Raw genomic sequence first — 17,541 nt, 5'->3', positions numbered from 1 at the left:
TGATGAGGTCTAGCAGGTGATCATTGTTGTCTTGAGATGAGTTCGGGGCTCCTATATACACAACCAATCAGCAGGTTATCTTCATCTGACAATCTGGTTTCACACCAGATACTTTCACGGAAGTTCATGTCAGATAGGTCATCAACTTGTATGGCTTTAAGCCATTTCTTCACATAAATACACACACCTCTGCCCTCACATGCTAGAAAGCAATCATAACCATCCAACTCCAACTCAACTTTCTTTCTATGTCTCTTCCCTTATACTTCGCAACACTTCAGTTACAGCTATTATGTCTGGTTGGTTGGAATCCACAAAACTTCTAATTCAATCCTTTTGTTCATGAGGCTATCGGCATTGGTGTACATACACTTCAAATTCTTATCCTGATTACTGACGACTACTGTCCGTCTCAGTGTTCTTAGCATCTCTACTTGACTCTTGGTCAGTGTCTACAAACTTTGTGGACCCACTGCTTGGTCCACTTGTCTTACTGATTACTAAAACCAACTCCGCTTCCTGGAGTATTTTCTCCATAACCACCATCATACTTTGGATTACTTGATCCAATTTTTGTACCTGGACTCTCAGGCCCATCATCTTTAATACTACTTGGAACTGCTTTGCATGAACCTGTGAATGAGGACATCGTATAAGTTCCTTGTACTAGGATGGCCCCCTTTCTCCTTTTCATGTAAAACAATAACATTATTTTTTTCAGATAAGCTTCTTCTTATTCTACCGGTGAGTACAGGACCTTACCTGTAGCTTTAACCGTAAAAACTTGAGATGTTTATGAAATTTCAGGTTTACATGTACACTTGACAATTTGATATTTCCTTACTCCATTCCATGGCGACAACAGACTTCATTTCAGCTCAGCTGCAAATTCTGCATGGTAGAGCGGTTTCCGAATTCTGCATAGTGCGCAGGATGTCACCCTGGCATGTCACAAAACTTTGTTTACTGTTTAATCCATTACTTGAGGGCTGACATCCATGTCCCTACTTCGCCAAAATAATAATTATTATGTGCACCATTTTTTGTAGGCCTCAGTTTTTTTAGCAAATATTTTTGGCTCTTCTTCCCGACAGTTCTTTGTGTCGAGGGGCCTGGGGGCAGTTTTCCCCAGCCCCCACTGGTTATGCCACTGCCTACCCGTCTCAGGTAGAATGTGTTGCAAAGTCCTGTATCCAGTAGGGGAAGGTGGGGCATAACGGACTCCCGGGGCAAAACGGACCCAACGGAAAAATAGGCCTTGGCAATACTGCCGTCTATGCAAATTATATTGAGGAACACAAGTATGGCCACACAGATTTACAACAAAAATTTGATCCGAAACAATCTACTGACATCCGAGCAAGATCGAGTCAAAAAATTACAACCTGTCTGACGTAAGATATGTAGATGTTTAATGCGCGGAAATTTTACTTCATTAATATCGGATTCCAAAATAATTGTGTATATTGTAAACACTAAGGTACTAGCTTTGAGCTGTATGAACTGCATGGCCTATGCTACAATGTATTATGCATGCAACCTATTCCTAAAAAATCAGGTATGGGGCAAAACGGAACCCCTAGTGTGGGGCATAACGGAACAGGGTTCCGGTGTGCCGCGGGCGTTTTGCCCCACAGATGGGTTCCGTTTTGCCCCAATTGGACATAATACGTATTCACTCAAGGAAATGTAGGCGTTATCTAGGGGCCTACTGGAGCATGGTAAACACTTCGCTGAAACATAGGCATATTAAACTAGGCCTACAGATAGAATTAATGATTAAAAGTTAACTTACTCCACAGAGATGGTAGGCCCACTTAATATTGTAACTGAATATAGGCCTACATATAACTAGGCCTAGGCATACCGATGGAATTACTGATATAAGTTTACACCCAGGGTGCCGTTTTGCCCCATAGGGGGGTTCCGTTTTGCCCCGATAGTGGGGCAAAACGGATTTATTTTTGAAAATATTTCTTCATTTTTATAAAAATTGTAAGATTCAAGTTATATTGGTTAATGGTATATTAAAGGTAAATACAAACTTCAACTGAACATATACTTTTTACAGTCATATTACTTATGGTGACGTCACAGAGCATCCTCGAAGTTAAGTGTTCCGTTATGCCCCACCTTCCCCACCGTAAAATGGGGTAACTTCGGTCAGCGGGGTAACTTTGGTCGGTCAAATTTTTTTTTTTAAATGGTCATATTTTCGTACAGCAGTATTGTTTTTAGTCATATTTGGTGTCAATTTGTTAAGAAATATGTTTGAAAGAAATAATAATCGCTCATGTCCAATTTCCTCGAAATTTCTGAAAAATCAGGATTTTTGACCAAAAATGAGCATTTTTTTACATTTTTTTCAGAAAAAATAAAAATCAATATTTGTGAGCAAGGATGTGTGCTTGATTAATTTTGTAGAGCCCAAATGTCACAAAAAACAACAACTTGTCCATATACAGCGAAGATCAATTTTTTTGATTTTTTTTCTTCATGGAATGTAATACTCTGGCCAAAGTTGCCCCAAATGCGGGGTAACTTTGGTCAGGCTATTTTTAACCCCCTAGGGGACCCTTACAAAATTATTTAAAAATCTTTTTCAACTTCAATGTGTAGAAGGGAATCCTAATGTCATAAAAAAGAGATAATTCGAAATACAATTGGTTTTGTTTGGAAGCAGTGGTTTAAAAACTCTGAAAAGAGCCCAAAGTTACCCCATTTTACGGTAGCGTAGCCAGCTAGGGAGAGCATGCATGGGGGAAACACCCCTCCCCCCGGGCGTGGTTAGTTCAGAGATAAAATCATTGCTCGACGGCGAAACTGATAAAATTGCATCATAGTTTGAACAAGTTACTGACGGTGACGATGACCTGATATATTTGGAAAATGGAATTGTTTTTAACTGATGTATAACATAAAATGCTGTCCCTTTCAACCATTAGGGCCTATGCAAAAACAACACGTAAATGTTTCTTGTAAATGGGACTAAACAGCGTGGTAATCATATATAATAGTCTACAGTGTTTTATAAATGATATTGATGTAATAATTTGATATCAAATGAGAGATCCTATTTTTATCATTAACATATTGAAATTAGGAGTTCCAAAACGGCGTATTTCCGAAGATATCATTAAAAAACTGTCGAATTCTGCGCGTGGTATACCACCAATTATTTTACAGGGTTTTTTTGGATAATTTCTTCGGAAATATACCGATTTAGAACGCCCAATTTCAATATGTTAATGAGAAAAATGTGAGCTTTCACCTGATACCAAAATCTGCATTCTCATGGGGGTAAAGTGGGGGGGGTCCCCGATGAGGCTGTCAATTAGGTTACACCCACCTTTAAGTTAAGTTAGGATGAAATACATGTTAAATTTACTCATGCTAATACAAAAACCCAATGTAGGTGCAACTTTTTATGCATGTGTGAAACCTAGATTGTGAACCTAAAAAAATATTTAAAAAAAACAGAAACATTTCTTTTTGATTAATTTGATTTAAAAGAGGTCTCATACAATATAAAAGCCCATGTAGATTTTTTTTTTTTTTGCCGAAAATTTCACAAATGGCTTTTATTTCTCTATGAAGATGATAAAGGGTAATAATAAAAAACCCACTCACTTGATAACTAATTAGTATTTCAAAGGTATATTTTACTGGTCAATAACACTCACTTTTTGAACCGAATATTTCAGAGAAATCATTCTCCATCATCAGTGGTGTAATGCTGTTGGTAGACTGACTGATGATTCTCCAGTGTTTCTCCAATATTCGGTTCAAAAAGTGAGCGTTGTTGACCAGTTTTAAAATATAACCTTTGATGTCTATTCCAATCTCTTCATTCGTAATTACCGGTAGTATGTGTTCCAAACTTAAACAAGAGAAATGATCGAAGGAAGAAACAAAATATTTTCAAATGGGTAGTATTTCAAATTCAATAGAACAGTGTTAATTCATTTTCGGCTGAGTTTTTTTTTTTCATTTTATTATTACTAGCGGGATACCCGCGTTTCGCGCGGGTCCCCGCTAGATGAGTAAATGGGAGCGTTCACTATAACAGGAAGAATTACTGAACAGATAGAATCATTGAAAAGGTACATCTTTATTTATCTAGATCTGTCTCTTCTATACATTTTCTTTTTTAGTTTCTTCTGCTTAGCTTGTGATTTTCCGTTTCCATGTTATTTATTTATTTAACCCGTTCCCATTATTTTCTAAATCTGTTCTTTCTTACATTTACCTTTTAGCATCTTTTTTTATTTGCTGCTTGTGATTTCCCGTTTCCATGTTTTTACTTAATTCTGTTCTCATTATCAGTCCCAGAACAACGCCAAATATGGATTAAAAGACCTTTGACCTTGGATGTACAACAGCATGTTATGATCTAATGGGAAACTGTGCACATCAACAAACACCATTTCTATCAAAAAGGCAACACCCGATATAATTTGAAACCACATAAATTACTAGAGTTGGTTCTTCTCTTGGATTTGGACCAAGCTTTAGAATATCGACTGTTGCGTTTTGAAATAAAACAAACCAGAAATTTATCACCCATTGTAAAGATATGGCACATGTACCGAATACATGTACATACATTGGCTGACCTTGTGGATTTCCTGGCCCAGCCATGCTAACCACATAAGGAGATTATACGATTAACCTAGTGCAGCTATTGTCATAGCAGGGTATTATTATGTAATACTCCTGATCCATATTTGGCGTTCTCTTGGACTGATTATTTTAGCTTCTTTTTTTTTACATTTCCTGATTAGTTTCTTTCCTTCTTTGTTTCGTTCCCGTTTCATTCTCGTTGGCCTAATTACTCGTACCCTTTTGTCCTCATTTTAATTTAATTTAATTTAATTTTTCTTTATAGCCTAGTACCGCTTCATGTTGTTTATACAACACACATCTTTTTCCCGTATTTATTACGTCCTCTCATAGCGTGGCTGCGGACGTGTTCACCCGGTATCCCGTGACCCGTCCATGTAGCTACCTTTTTGTCCTTTATTTTTCCTTCTTTCCGTATTATCGTGTCCACTGGTCTCTGGCTCGCAAGTCGTGTGCCTCTGCGCCGTTTACGCGAGCATTGGCGTAATTCACATTACGCACGCGGCGCCGACGCGATGCCGGCCAGCTGCAGTGACGCGGACTGACGCGAAGGCTGGTGACCGATTTTCATAACAAAAAACCCGTTTTTACCCATATTTTCACTGTTTTTGCAGCCAATTCTTGACCGTTTTCAACCAAATAAAGTTTAAACACGTTCCCGTATATTCATCGATCTCCCGGATGAATTTGGCGACATTTGGATCGAAACTGACGGAGCCTTTATAGCATACATACATACATAGATACAACATTCCCCTATTTATAGTAAGACTAGCGGGATACCCGCGCTTCGCGCGGGTCCCCGCTAGATGAGTAAATGGGAGCGTTCACTATAACAGGAAAAATTACTGAACAGGTAGAATCATTGAAAAGGTACATTTTTATTTATCTAAATCTGTCTCTTCTAACATTTTCTTTTTTAGTTTCCTCTGCTAAGCTTGTGATTTTCCGTTTCCATGTTATTTATTTATTTAACCCAGTTCTCATTATTTTCTAAATCTGTTCTTTCTTACATTCCCTTTTTTAGCATCTTTTTTTATTTGCTGCTTGTGATTTCCCGTTTCCATGTTTTTTATTTAATTCTGTTCTCATTATTTTAGCTTCTTTTTTTCTTACATTTCCTGAATAGTTTCTTTCCTTCTTTGTTTCGTTCCCGTTTCATTTAGTTACTTTAACCCGTTGGTCTAATTACTCGTACCTTTTTGTCCTCATTTTAATTTAATTTTTCTTTATAGTACTGCTTCATCCCATGACCCGTCCATGTACCTTTTTGTCCTTTATTATTTTTTCTTCTTTCCGTATTATCGTGTCCACTGGTCTCTGGCTCGCAAATCGTGTGGCTCTGCGCCGTTTACGCGCGCATTGGCGTAGTGCGAATTACGCACGCGACGCCGACGCACTGCCGGCCAGCTGCAGTGACGCGTAGTCTGGCAAAGGATTTTTATGACAAAAACCCCGTTTTTACCCATATTTTAACTGTTCTTGCAGCCAATTCTTGACCGTTTTCAACCAAATAAAGTTTAAACACGTTCCCGTATATTCCTCGATCTCCCGTATGAATTTGGCGACATTTGGATCGAAACTGACGGAGCCTTTATAGGCATACATAGATACACACAACATTAGCCTATTTATAGTAAGATTATTTTCTTTTTATTTCTTTTAAACTTTTATTGCCAATTTATAGTAAGATTAAAGGATTGAGAATTGTACATAATTTTTTTTAATTGAAAAACAATATTGATATAATCATGTTCTCCTGAGGTCCGTTTTGCGTTTACAACTTCCAGGATACCCAAAAAGGTATGAATTCCATTAAAATGTGCACCCCTCCTCCCAAGTCTGCGTATTTAGTCCGAAGATTCTTTACACTCCATAACACTAAGCACACGGTGTCTTCCAAAAGGTTACGGGCCGTGTCATTAGTTAACCGTCGCTAGGGCGACGTGTACAAATAATTACCGGGGTAGCGCAGGCATTGATGGCAAGTGGGTGAAAATAGCTTTTGCCATGGAATTCAATTAACAATCACGTGAAAATTACGAAGAAATAATGAATTGAAGTCAGTGATTTTAAAAAAATATTCCCAAGAAAATACTAATAAGAAAGGAAAGTTCATTTTAAAGAGGAAATGTAGCAAATAAAAACGAAAAGTGCCGACCTCGATCTCAACTCCATTTTATGTTCGATCGATTGGTGAGTGCCCTTTTGGAATCGTTGCGGGAGTTTGGATAATATAATCGATAGTTTTTTGATCGAAATATCTTGCCGTTTTATTTCTACATAATAAACATTTAACCATAACGTTTAAGTAAAAACATACTATACTAGCATCGATATGTTGAGGAATAATTTAAGATGAAATCAAAATGAATAATATGTAGTTTTTTGTATTATTGTTTTTTTCTTTCTTTCATTCTTTTAATGTAATATCCGGACCCAATTAAAAAAAAATTAACAACAATGTTTCCTCCGACGGTTTCACATCATTTTTCAACTTCACTGAAATTGTATTTCTATTATTGTCAAAAATAGAGGAATATCTTAAAGATAATTTAAGCTTTACATATAGCATGGTAAGCTAAGGAATAGGGACTTGTTTCATGATTTAGTAGTCTATGAGTATGATCTCTGAACTTCGAAAACTTTCGAACATACCAAATTCGATCCAACATCTCAATCGATAAAGTCAATAAAATTTATTGGCTGTATGATAATCTAAATCTCTTAGCATTGCAAACACCGGCGACACTCATAGACCATTATTAACACAGGTCACATATCAACAATAATAAACAGTGAACCTACATTTATATTAATGTTGGCTACGATTTCGTTTTATTGAACCTGCAGCAAAATTCTTCTCGTATCTAATTTCATGTGATTTACTTGGATTCTTGGTTTAGTTGGTTTTTGATTGTTATAGACGAATGGACAATAGTCAGGTAAGTGCTGCTGAATAGTTTGTGAAAAGTCTGATGAGAAATAGGCCTACGTGTCAGTAAAGTTAATCATGGGTAGGCCCTATATGCAGGCCTACATAATCCGGTTCAAACCGGAGATATATATAGTAACAGAGAACAATAGCAATAAAAAAAAAGGCTTATGGAGAAAGAACCTAGCATGTACAACATTTTGAACATGGTGATCATTTGTTACAACATTTTGAACATGGTGATCATTTGTTCAACACCATGAATAACCAAAGCTAGGGTTTATGATCTCATTTTTTATATTTAAATTTATATATTAAACGTTCTAGTCCGAATAATCAGTCCCAGAATAAAATATCAATTTCTGACATGATCGTTCAGGTACCGTATAACTGTTCCCGGTTAGGTTCATATTGCCGGTTCATATTATTATTATTATAGATATAAACTGGTGTTTATATAAATCATTATCTGGCAGTACATGTATGTATGTGGACATCTCTATACTGTACCGATGTGTTTATTGAAGTTACGTAAAACAAATCAAATCGTATTGCTACATATTATAATTTAGTCGTGTCAACTGATATGTATCCCCGGCAAACACAAAACGTCTTTGACATCATTCGTAAAGGTTAGAAAAGCACTGCAAAAACAAGTGTTTATATTTAAACACCATATTGTGTTTATCAGAGCAACACTTAATAAACACATAATTCATGTTAATGGTCTAACACTAATGTTCATAAATTAACACTTGGTGTTATATTACAAACACTAACCATTAACATTAGTGTTAGACCATTAACATGAATTATGTGTTTATTAAGTGTTGCTCTGATAAACACAATATGGTGTTTAAATATAAACACTTGTTTTTGCAGTAAGGTTGCCAGAAAACGTTTAAATGTCGGAATATATAAAGGGTATATAAAAGGAATAAAACGTTTTCATAACATTCAAGAACATTTTGGTAACTTAACCTAATGCAAATATTTTAACATAATGTTATTTCCGTGTTGACAAAATATTTGGCAAAAATGTTTGCAAAAAATATTTTACAATAACAGTTTGAAAACATTAAAAATATTATCGTAGTGTGTTTTCATACAAAACGTTTTAAAATGTTTTAATGACCTATATAACCCGTCATTTTAATGTTATTAAAACATTAACCTAAACCAAAACCCAAAATATAACTTGTTTAAAACGTTTTAAAAACGTTTTTGTGTTTGCTGGGCCGCTAGACCTAACATGTTCTTGTTAAAAACATATAAATTTGAATATATATCCGAATCTATTCATTTTTTGGTCAATTTTCAAAATAAGACATGTAAAATAAAATATAGGCTTATTTTTTTAAAATTTGTCTACCATATTTTGTAATCCTCCTAAATACGTCTCTTCAAACAAACTTGTTATAACCTATCATGAATTTCAAATGGGGCTATACCTAAATGGGTAACACCATTTGAAATTTACACTCATGTGTGGAAGATTCAGGTAATGTCTTCCATTAATCCATAATGGATTTCAACTGGTCGAGTATACCCCTAGGCATAACCCAGCAAACACAAATATGTGTTTAAAACGTTTTATACATGTTATAGTTCGAGTTTTGGTTTGATAAAAACGTTTTAATAACATTAAATGTCGGGTTATATAAAGGTCATGCAAACGTTTTAAAATGGTTTGTATGAAAGCACACTACAACAATATTTTTTTAATGTTTTCAAAATGTTATTGTAAAATATTTGTTGCAAACATTTTTTTGCCAAATATTTTGTCAACACTTAGATAACATTATGTTAGACTATTTGCAGTAGGTCATCAACAAATGTGTTTGAATGTTATGAAAACATTTTATAACCTTTATATGCCCTGTATATAACCCGCATTTAAACGTTTTAGGGCAACCTTTTCTAACCTTTTGCGAATGATGTCGAAAACGTTTTGTGTTTGCTGGGAATACGTATCAATAAATCTGATGAAAGACAGAACTAGTATTTATTGTATAAATTAATGTTCATGTTGATCATATCCTTTTTCATGCTTTCCTGCTGAAAATGATAGTTTTATTTATTCATCTCATCCATCATGTTGTAATAAGACTTGGATAGCTGATACAATTTCACTCTAAAATGGAGTTCCAAGTAAGTTTCCTCTGTTTTTGGCACTTTTTTGTAGCCTGTAATTCACGCTGTCGTGTCTATATCACCCATAGACACCCACTAGCTTATTTTGAGGATACTAACATTTCTATAACATGTACATGGCTGTATTAAACGTTAACTCTATTTTCACTTTATTTTAAATAAGACGCACGTTTTTTTAACTATTTAAAAACCTGTTCAAGTCATTCTAATTCTCATGATAATTGCACCTTGATTTACTCACATTTACGTTTAGCCATGGGGTTATTACTAGCAAAAGCAACGCAATTATAACCACCAATATGAGCAAAAGAAGCTTTTGCACAATTTAAGGTTGGTCTTGACCCTGGAATTATGTAAACTTGGGGGGGGGGGCTCGTTAGGCTACTGCTAATTGGCTAATAATATTGTTCTCAAGTACGGTATATAAAACTTGTACTATTCAGAATGAAAAAAAATACAATTTTTTAGACAGCATAACAAAAACATTCTTCATTACAATCTTTTTGACCAACTCTGAGAAATGTAAAATTCTGAAAAAACAATTGTAAAAAGAGCATGATTTTGATCCAGATTTCACTACGCTTGTAAAATTGATAAGACTTTTTCTTATGGTGTCCAAAAAACGTTTGGATTTCAATCAGGTATCAAAATGTAAGAAACATATTAATTGAGCCGCATTCTGATCTTGAACTTTTCGAATGTTGCATGGTTAATAATACTATAGTTATGTAAATGAATATGATATCCAATGGCTAAACAATTTCACATTCCTAGAAAACACATATTTTGAAACCGGATGCACATAATAACAAATTGTTTCTAATTTTACAGACAGACTTTTTAATTTCTTAATAATTTTCTAATATGTATTTTACACCATTTCTATAGCCTATGTTTTTAATATGGTGGACTTTGCCGATTTATTTGTACATGTACGTTTGGAGCTAGCTACTTAACCGTATTTTGAGATGTTCTGTATTAAATTAATAAAAAATTGATTATTTGCGCAAACAATTATACAATGTTTGCTTTATGAAAATATATTTTTGTCTTTTAATCAATATTCACAAAGCGATGGATCGTTAGTCTCTTTTATTCTATAAAGTATTAATGTACAATAACTTGCAGACATTTTTTATAATAAATCCTATGGCCTACTATACCTCCAATACAATGTTTTATTTTATATTTTCACAATAAAGGAAATCAATGTATTTTTGGTTCACCTTTTTCATCTGACGTTTTTTGTTTATCGCCGACAATGTTGAATGCAACCTAAAAGAGATATGAGGAAATGAAAGGGGAGAAGTAGAAGGAAGAAGCTAAAAATAAAAAGAGTAGAGAGTAGAGAGTAGAGACAAGGAGAAGAAAAATTAGAGTATAATGTATGAGGAAAAGTAGATGAAGAAGAAACGAAGGGAATAATAATAAGAAGAAACTAGATGATAATAATTTAAGAGACAGAAGAAGGACAAAAGGGTAAAAAGATTGGAAAGGAGAAGAATGAAAGAATAAAAATGAGAGGGGAGCGGAAGAGAAGGAGAAGAAAGAAGACGAGTAGGGGAAAGAAGAATAAAGAGGAGAAGAAGGAAAGGTAGAAAAGGAAGCGATTAAGAGGAGGAAGAAGAAGAAATGAAGGGGAAGGCGTCCCATCAGAACCCAAGCGTGTGTCCAACTGGACCTACTGGTCAAAGGAGATGAAAATGGACGAGAATAATGAAGAGTAGAAGAACAAGAAGAAACGAAGGGGAAGACAATTCTAATGATAGTGTTTTCATTGTAAGTTATGTTATATGACGGTTTTTATAGTGTAGCAGTCATTATTCACACCGAAAAATTAAGAAACTATTATTCATGTCATTTTTTTTGTTAAGGTTTGGATGGATAGCATGTGGGGATGGGGCGGCAAAAATTCCGAAAAGCCTAACCAACAACCGGTAAGTAGTACATCCCAACATCTACAACTATCAAAAACATCTCAGTAAAACCAACTTGTGTATATATTGTTTCACGTATCATCATTTTAAGCAGTTAGTATTGAAACGATGTTAAGTCCACAAACACATGTTTCTGATTTACCTGTGCGATATTGCAATGGGTTGTGATGCTATAGGTATCAGTTGGATGCACCATTACAAAGCAAACAGTGGATAGATGCACAGTAACAATACTGTGTGAGGCCTTTGGTTCCCAAATGAGAACAATAGTTTGCATATTGTTAAGCAGCATTGTTGTGGTAAATAATGGCTTGTTGATGGTACAACTCATTGTTGCTAATGCCAAACTTGTCAAAGTAATTGTGATTGTATCACACAAGTAAATAAGAAACATGTGGTTGTGGACTTAACATGGTTTGGAAACAAGCTCTTCATTTTTAGGTACAAGGCTTTATTATTATGTCTAATCTTCTTTGTTTTTTCTTTTTACACAGTCCACGTATGCTTTGTCGAGTGGGTTTGGAATGAAAAACGTCGGAATGGTGGTAAGATAGTCTGTGTTCATGTTTTTATATTCATGCCGACTGGTAACTTTAGATCGAAAAATAAAAATACACGTAGATAAGAATTTCATAAGAAATGAGAAATACATTTAGATGGTATTATTTTAAAATGCAATTTGCAAATATGACTACGATACACAATTGAACTAGAGGTATCAGTGCTGTGTTCACTTCGTCTTCTTGGCATCGCTGAATGCAATAAACGCATAAGATTGTCAATATCAAAGGGCATTTCGTGATCCACAGCCTCATCCCCCCCACTTTTCTCAAAAAAGGTTGACATTTTTATATCTGAAACCTCTGTCTAAATAATGTTTATGTACAAAAAATTTCTTGCAGATTAATTCGTTTAGCGTAACTATCGCCAAATTTGAATTACGGGTTTTTTTTCTGGCGTACCAGAATGCAATTCAACACAGTGGCCTATGGCAATCCTGTCCACGTCACTGGAAACAGTTGGGAACCAATTATTTTGATAGAGCCTTCACATAAAAAGACTACCGGTATCCAATCTAAGGATATACTATTCTTTTTCCTTCAGGTTCGTGAGCTCATCACAGGAAATATAGTTCAACTGGAATCTCAAGCCACAGGAGGACTTCTCAGAGTAAATATGTTATCTGGACAGATAGATTTCAATGGAATATATGGCAAACAATGTAAGTAAATGAAGGACAAGTATTAACCTTTTGTGTTACTCTGATGACCGGCATTTTCTGGAAATTTAAAAATGCTCTCAGCATGTTTTATACAGAAGAATAGATAGGGCAAAGTACACTGATCAAAATATCTCCTGTGTTACTCTGATGACTTGCGTGGTAGAGTTATCTGCAACACACACTACAATGCAGTGACCATTATAACACTTTGTTTAGATAAGTTTGATGCGTTAAAATATATTACAGGTATGCTTAATTTATGGCTAGATAACATTAGGCATTGTCTAGAAATTTTCCAGAAGGCAGCCCATGCAAGAGCTCTGCGTATTCTAGTATCACTTTCGCTAGAGGCCATCATGGATCTAAGGTAACAGAAATCTTCAACTCGCTTGATTTTTTCACCATCCAAAATCAGACCATCTTTGCATGAGTTTGGTGTAATAACCTCTGTTTTTCTTTTCTAAGTGTGATGAGCAGGCCGACTCCCTTCGCTGTTTCACTGTGAGTTTGTACCTGCAGCTGGGCTTCTTTCTACCAGATAACAGGGTAATTTCATCTGCAAAGTCAAGATCATTCAAAACTTTGGCAGGCTCGCCCCTAGATCTTCTTTGGTGAGTCACAAAGCCAAGTCCTTCTTCAGCTTTCTTCGACAGGAAGTCGATAATGATAACAAAGAGAAATGGGGCATTTGCTGTACTCATATAGCCTGTGGTAACATCAAATTCCTCGAGTCAGAAGACCGTTTACAAACACTGAACTTCTGGAGTTGTTGTATAGCACTCTGATTGCCTTCACGGTCTTCTCTGGAATGCCATGTCTCAAAATAGCGAACATCATGTCCCTGTCAATGGAGTTGAAGGCTTTTTGAAAATCAATGAATGTTACAAATAAGGGTAACTGCTGGTTCCTGGCTCCTTCCATTATTCTTCTCAAGAATTTGATCTCTACAGCCTCTTCTTTTTCGAAACCAGTCTGGTTTTGTCTCAGGATTGGGTCAACGGCTGGTCTGATTCGATTTAATAGAGTTTATACACCTTGACAGCCATGGACATCAGACTAATACCTCGATATTTGTCATTAAGGATAAGTCCCCTTTTTTGGAAGTAGAATAATGATGTTAGTATTCAATGTCCAGGTGCATCATATTTTGCAAATACCGGCATGCCGTTGTCGTTGGTCAGGCCATGCAATGAAAATGGACTAACAACTCTTGGGATGGTGGCATGGCTTTTGCGTTGAAATCCCCTGGTACTAAGATAACATAATGTATTTGGTTGTCGCATATGGTGTCCAGTAGTTTGCTGTAAAATTGTCCTTTGCTTCTGTGTCAGCCACCTCTATGGGAGCATACACTGCCACAATCAACACGTTGGGTTCCTCTGAAACCTGACCACCCGGATTCTGTCAGATATTTTCTCCACATGTTGCAGATACTTGGCCATTTCTTTTTGTCATGAGGAGTCTTCACATCCAGCTACAAGCTGATGCCTGGCTGAAACAAGCGGATGCCTGGCTGAAACATCCAGCTACAAGCTGATGCCTGGCTGAAACAATGTGCGTACATTGTATGCAAAATATTAAATTCTCTTGAAATTGGTTTGCTGGTTTTGCGACGCCTGTCTGTCAGGTGCAGAGGTCCGTACAATGTACAGTTGCTTGATCGCATCACAAATGATCACATCAAACAACCTTAAATATGCGGCTATCTTTTACAATGTCCACCATTTTTACATACAGTGTGGGGGTGTATAATGTGTGTGTCGAGGGATGTGAGTGTGCGGTGTCGTTCTTTAAAGTGCTTTACATTGAAAACCTATACATACATGTCTTCTATTAGAATATGGACCATTCTTAGGCTATAAATAAAAGGTTATCGAGAATAATGAATATGTGATACGATATATCTGTTTATTTTCAGCTCAATTTATAGTAAACAAGACAGCGGATGGAATGATAACATTAAGATGTGTATCCAATCCAAAGAACTTCTTAGTACTTAGAAATGGCAAATTGCATGGAAATGTAAGTATAATTTGTTGATAAAGCAACCAATCAATTTAGTAGTTTCATCCAACGGGCACACACAGGGTTGATATATCAACGTACTACCGGCGTGCAACGTTGAACCGACGAAGTTATAGCCGAATTTGAAGTTTGCATCAACGTCAAATCGACCTTGAATTAACGTTGTATCAACGTCGACGTGCGTCCGCATTTCAGCCTGATATGGACTAATTTCATTAACCACATGTCTGCCACATTTCGACCACTTTTTCGGCACGATTATTGGATAAACTTCACGTTGAAATGTAGTTACATACCGGTCTGTGTTGGGTTGATGATTGACACGATGTCAACCGCATTTCAACACAGGTTGCAATCATGCAGGTTGGTGATCGACGAGTTGATATGTCAACTTAAAATTGATTCATCAATCACATAGCAACCAAGTTATAATTGAAGACCGAATTAAAAAGACTAGTTTGCGTATGACGTCCTGTCAACCAGACCAAAAACGCCGTACTGCGAAGGTCATCAACCAATCACGCCGTGCCTTTACCCTGACATCAGACGCAAACTAGTCTTTCGGTCTTCAATTATAAAATCAGGTTGATAATCGACAAGTTGATACGTTAATGTGGAACGACGTTGAATCAACGTTGACTTATATCAACTTGTGCCAACTGAGATAGGACCAATATTGAGTTCAAATGTGCAGAATGAATCAAGGAAATTATATGCATATTTTGATGAAATTGAAAAATTTCACATAACGGTCATTCACAAGGTTGATTGTGTTTTGTGTTTCCTGGGCAGCTGTACTAATGATATTATTTTTATGATTTTTACTATGATCCAGGGCTCCGGCGACCCACTTTGTAGATTTAGATGTCATTTAGTCGATGGTCAATTCATGAGATTTGAATCCGTACATAACCCTAATCGATACATATCCGTCTTCAAGAAATATGGGCCTAATGACGATGTGAGGGAACTGCGAAGAAGCGGCGCACATAGTTCGATGAGTATGGCATCTAATATGTCAACAGAGTCAACATCGGGGAGAGGACCTGCTGGATTATTTGCTGTTATCTTAGTGGTAAGTTTGAATGATGATGCCTAGTGTAAAAAGTACACGAATCGTCTAAAATGTATGTGTAAGCCAATATAAGTGAGGACATTTTTCTATACTATATGTACAATGTGAGAACAGTAAAAAAATGCGAGGAAACTTTTGATGTCCTCACATTTCTATGGTGTCAAGGTCACTGGGCTTCTTGCCCTGTGGGGAGCCCTTCTATATTCTTGGAGTGTTTAGTCGTCGTATGGGAGTCTCCGGCCTCGGGCCGGCCCTGCGGCCTTGATGGTTTTTGTTTATACTGGCGAAGACTCAATCACACCCGTGGGCTGTATGAGAACAAAATGTACCAGTCGCTCAAGTTGGCGCTTTCACATGACTTTCTTTTGACCACATGCCTTTGATCAATTATTGACAGTAGCCTGCCTCAACGCTGTCAGGTCAACTTAGGCCTAATGGCGGAACCCCTTTGTCCTGAACAAAAGATACCACTTGATGAATAGCTTGTCGGCAAATCAAATCGGCTCAAAGAAACAATACATTACGTAATATATTTCCCATCAATTCTTAGTAAAACCGCCTTGGATAAAACAATCTAACGTTGTGTTCTTTTGATCAAATTTGATTTAATACGATATCTTTGTTCCCAATTACAATCCATAATTGTGAGAACAATGTCCTCATCAATGTCGTGATGTATTAAAATCATTTTCATGTTTGAGTGTCTGGGTTCGACAAACTAACTTTTTGAGATATTTTTCTGATACTTACCGTACACCTGGTGGAAGTTAACCATATTGAGACTAAATAAATTATAACAAGAAAAAAAGGTGCACACCCTAATAATAATGTCCATTTGCGAATAATAATTAGGTTTCTTTTTTGTTTTTCTTTCCATATTTTTCAGGGCCATACAAATCAAAGTTACGCATCATAACAGAGAGTTCACGTGTCGGAATAAAACGGTAAATCAATGGAGAACAAAAATATCGGTATCGATTAATATATTTTGCGGCGAAGAATCATGGAGCGTTTATCGATGGTTGTATTGGTGCCGGTAGCTGTAAAAGACAGAAAAAAGAAATGACAGAAATGACAGAAAAGACAGAAAAGTTTGGAGTTATGAATTAGAGAGTTGTCAAGAAGCTGTGCGACTTAAAATGTTGGGAGTTAATGTATAAAGGTGCAATGTTCCCATTAATTGAACGTTTGCTGGATTGCCATCAAATTTGGTGGATAAGACTACCATGCCATCGGGTGCCGAAAATTGTCAAGGTCATGTCAAGGTAATCCCAGACTTTAGATTATTGGATTGCCATCAAACTTGGTGGATGCGACCACCATCGGGTGCCAATAATGGTCAAGGTCATCCGAGTATAGATTGTTGGATTGCCATGAAACTTGGTAAATGTGATAAAATTTAGTTTCTTTAATTAACCAATTTTTGAGCTACATGCACCTTAACAGTGCCACCCTTATTTTCAGCTTCATGATTGCCTCCTTACCTGCCATGTCCGTGCAAGGATTACTTTCATCATTTCATGCACTCAGATCAACAGTGGCATAGCCAACGGGGGAGGGGCGTCAGGGG

General features: G+C 36.3%; 1 protein-coding gene across 2 annotated transcripts; it reads left to right on the top strand.

The window, feature by feature from the left end:
* Positions 1–7,359: 7,359 nt before the first annotated feature.
* LOC140136620 (uncharacterized) lies at positions 7,360–16,999 on the top strand. Of its 2 annotated transcripts, XM_072158309.1 has the most exons (8): positions 7,360–7,568; positions 9,630–9,709; positions 11,587–11,649; positions 12,144–12,194; positions 12,754–12,871; positions 14,790–14,893; positions 15,732–15,971; positions 16,858–16,999. In XM_072158309.1, exons 2-8 carry the CDS (start codon positions 9,698–9,700, stop codon positions 16,885–16,887), a joined length of 618 nt encoding a protein of 205 aa, XP_072014410.1. In that variant the 5' UTR covers positions 7,360–7,568; positions 9,630–9,697; the 3' UTR covers positions 16,888–16,999. The 2 variants fall into 2 exon arrangements, with proteins under 2 accessions (XP_072014410.1, XP_072014408.1); XM_072158307.1 differs by lacking the exon at positions 9,630–9,709.
* The last annotated feature ends 542 nt before the right edge of the window (positions 17,000–17,541 follow it).

This window comes from Amphiura filiformis, chromosome 16 (genome assembly GCF_039555335.1).
Source record: "Amphiura filiformis chromosome 16, Afil_fr2py, whole genome shotgun sequence".
Lineage (NCBI taxonomy): Eukaryota > Metazoa > Echinodermata > Ophiuroidea > Amphilepidida > Amphiuridae > Amphiura > Amphiura filiformis.
This window is presented reverse-complemented; position numbering and strand designations above follow the sequence as displayed.

Bases quoted from the DNA above. Each gene is read 5' to 3' on its own strand.
- LOC140136620 (XM_072158307.1), top strand. The intron at 14,894-15,731 runs GTAAGTATAATT...ACTATGATCCAG, and splicing joins ATGGCAAATTGCATGGAAAT to GGCTCCGGCGACCCACTTTG. The intron at 15,972-16,857 runs GTAAGTTTGAAT...CATATTTTTCAG, and splicing joins TATTTGCTGTTATCTTAGTG to GGCCATACAAATCAAAGTTA.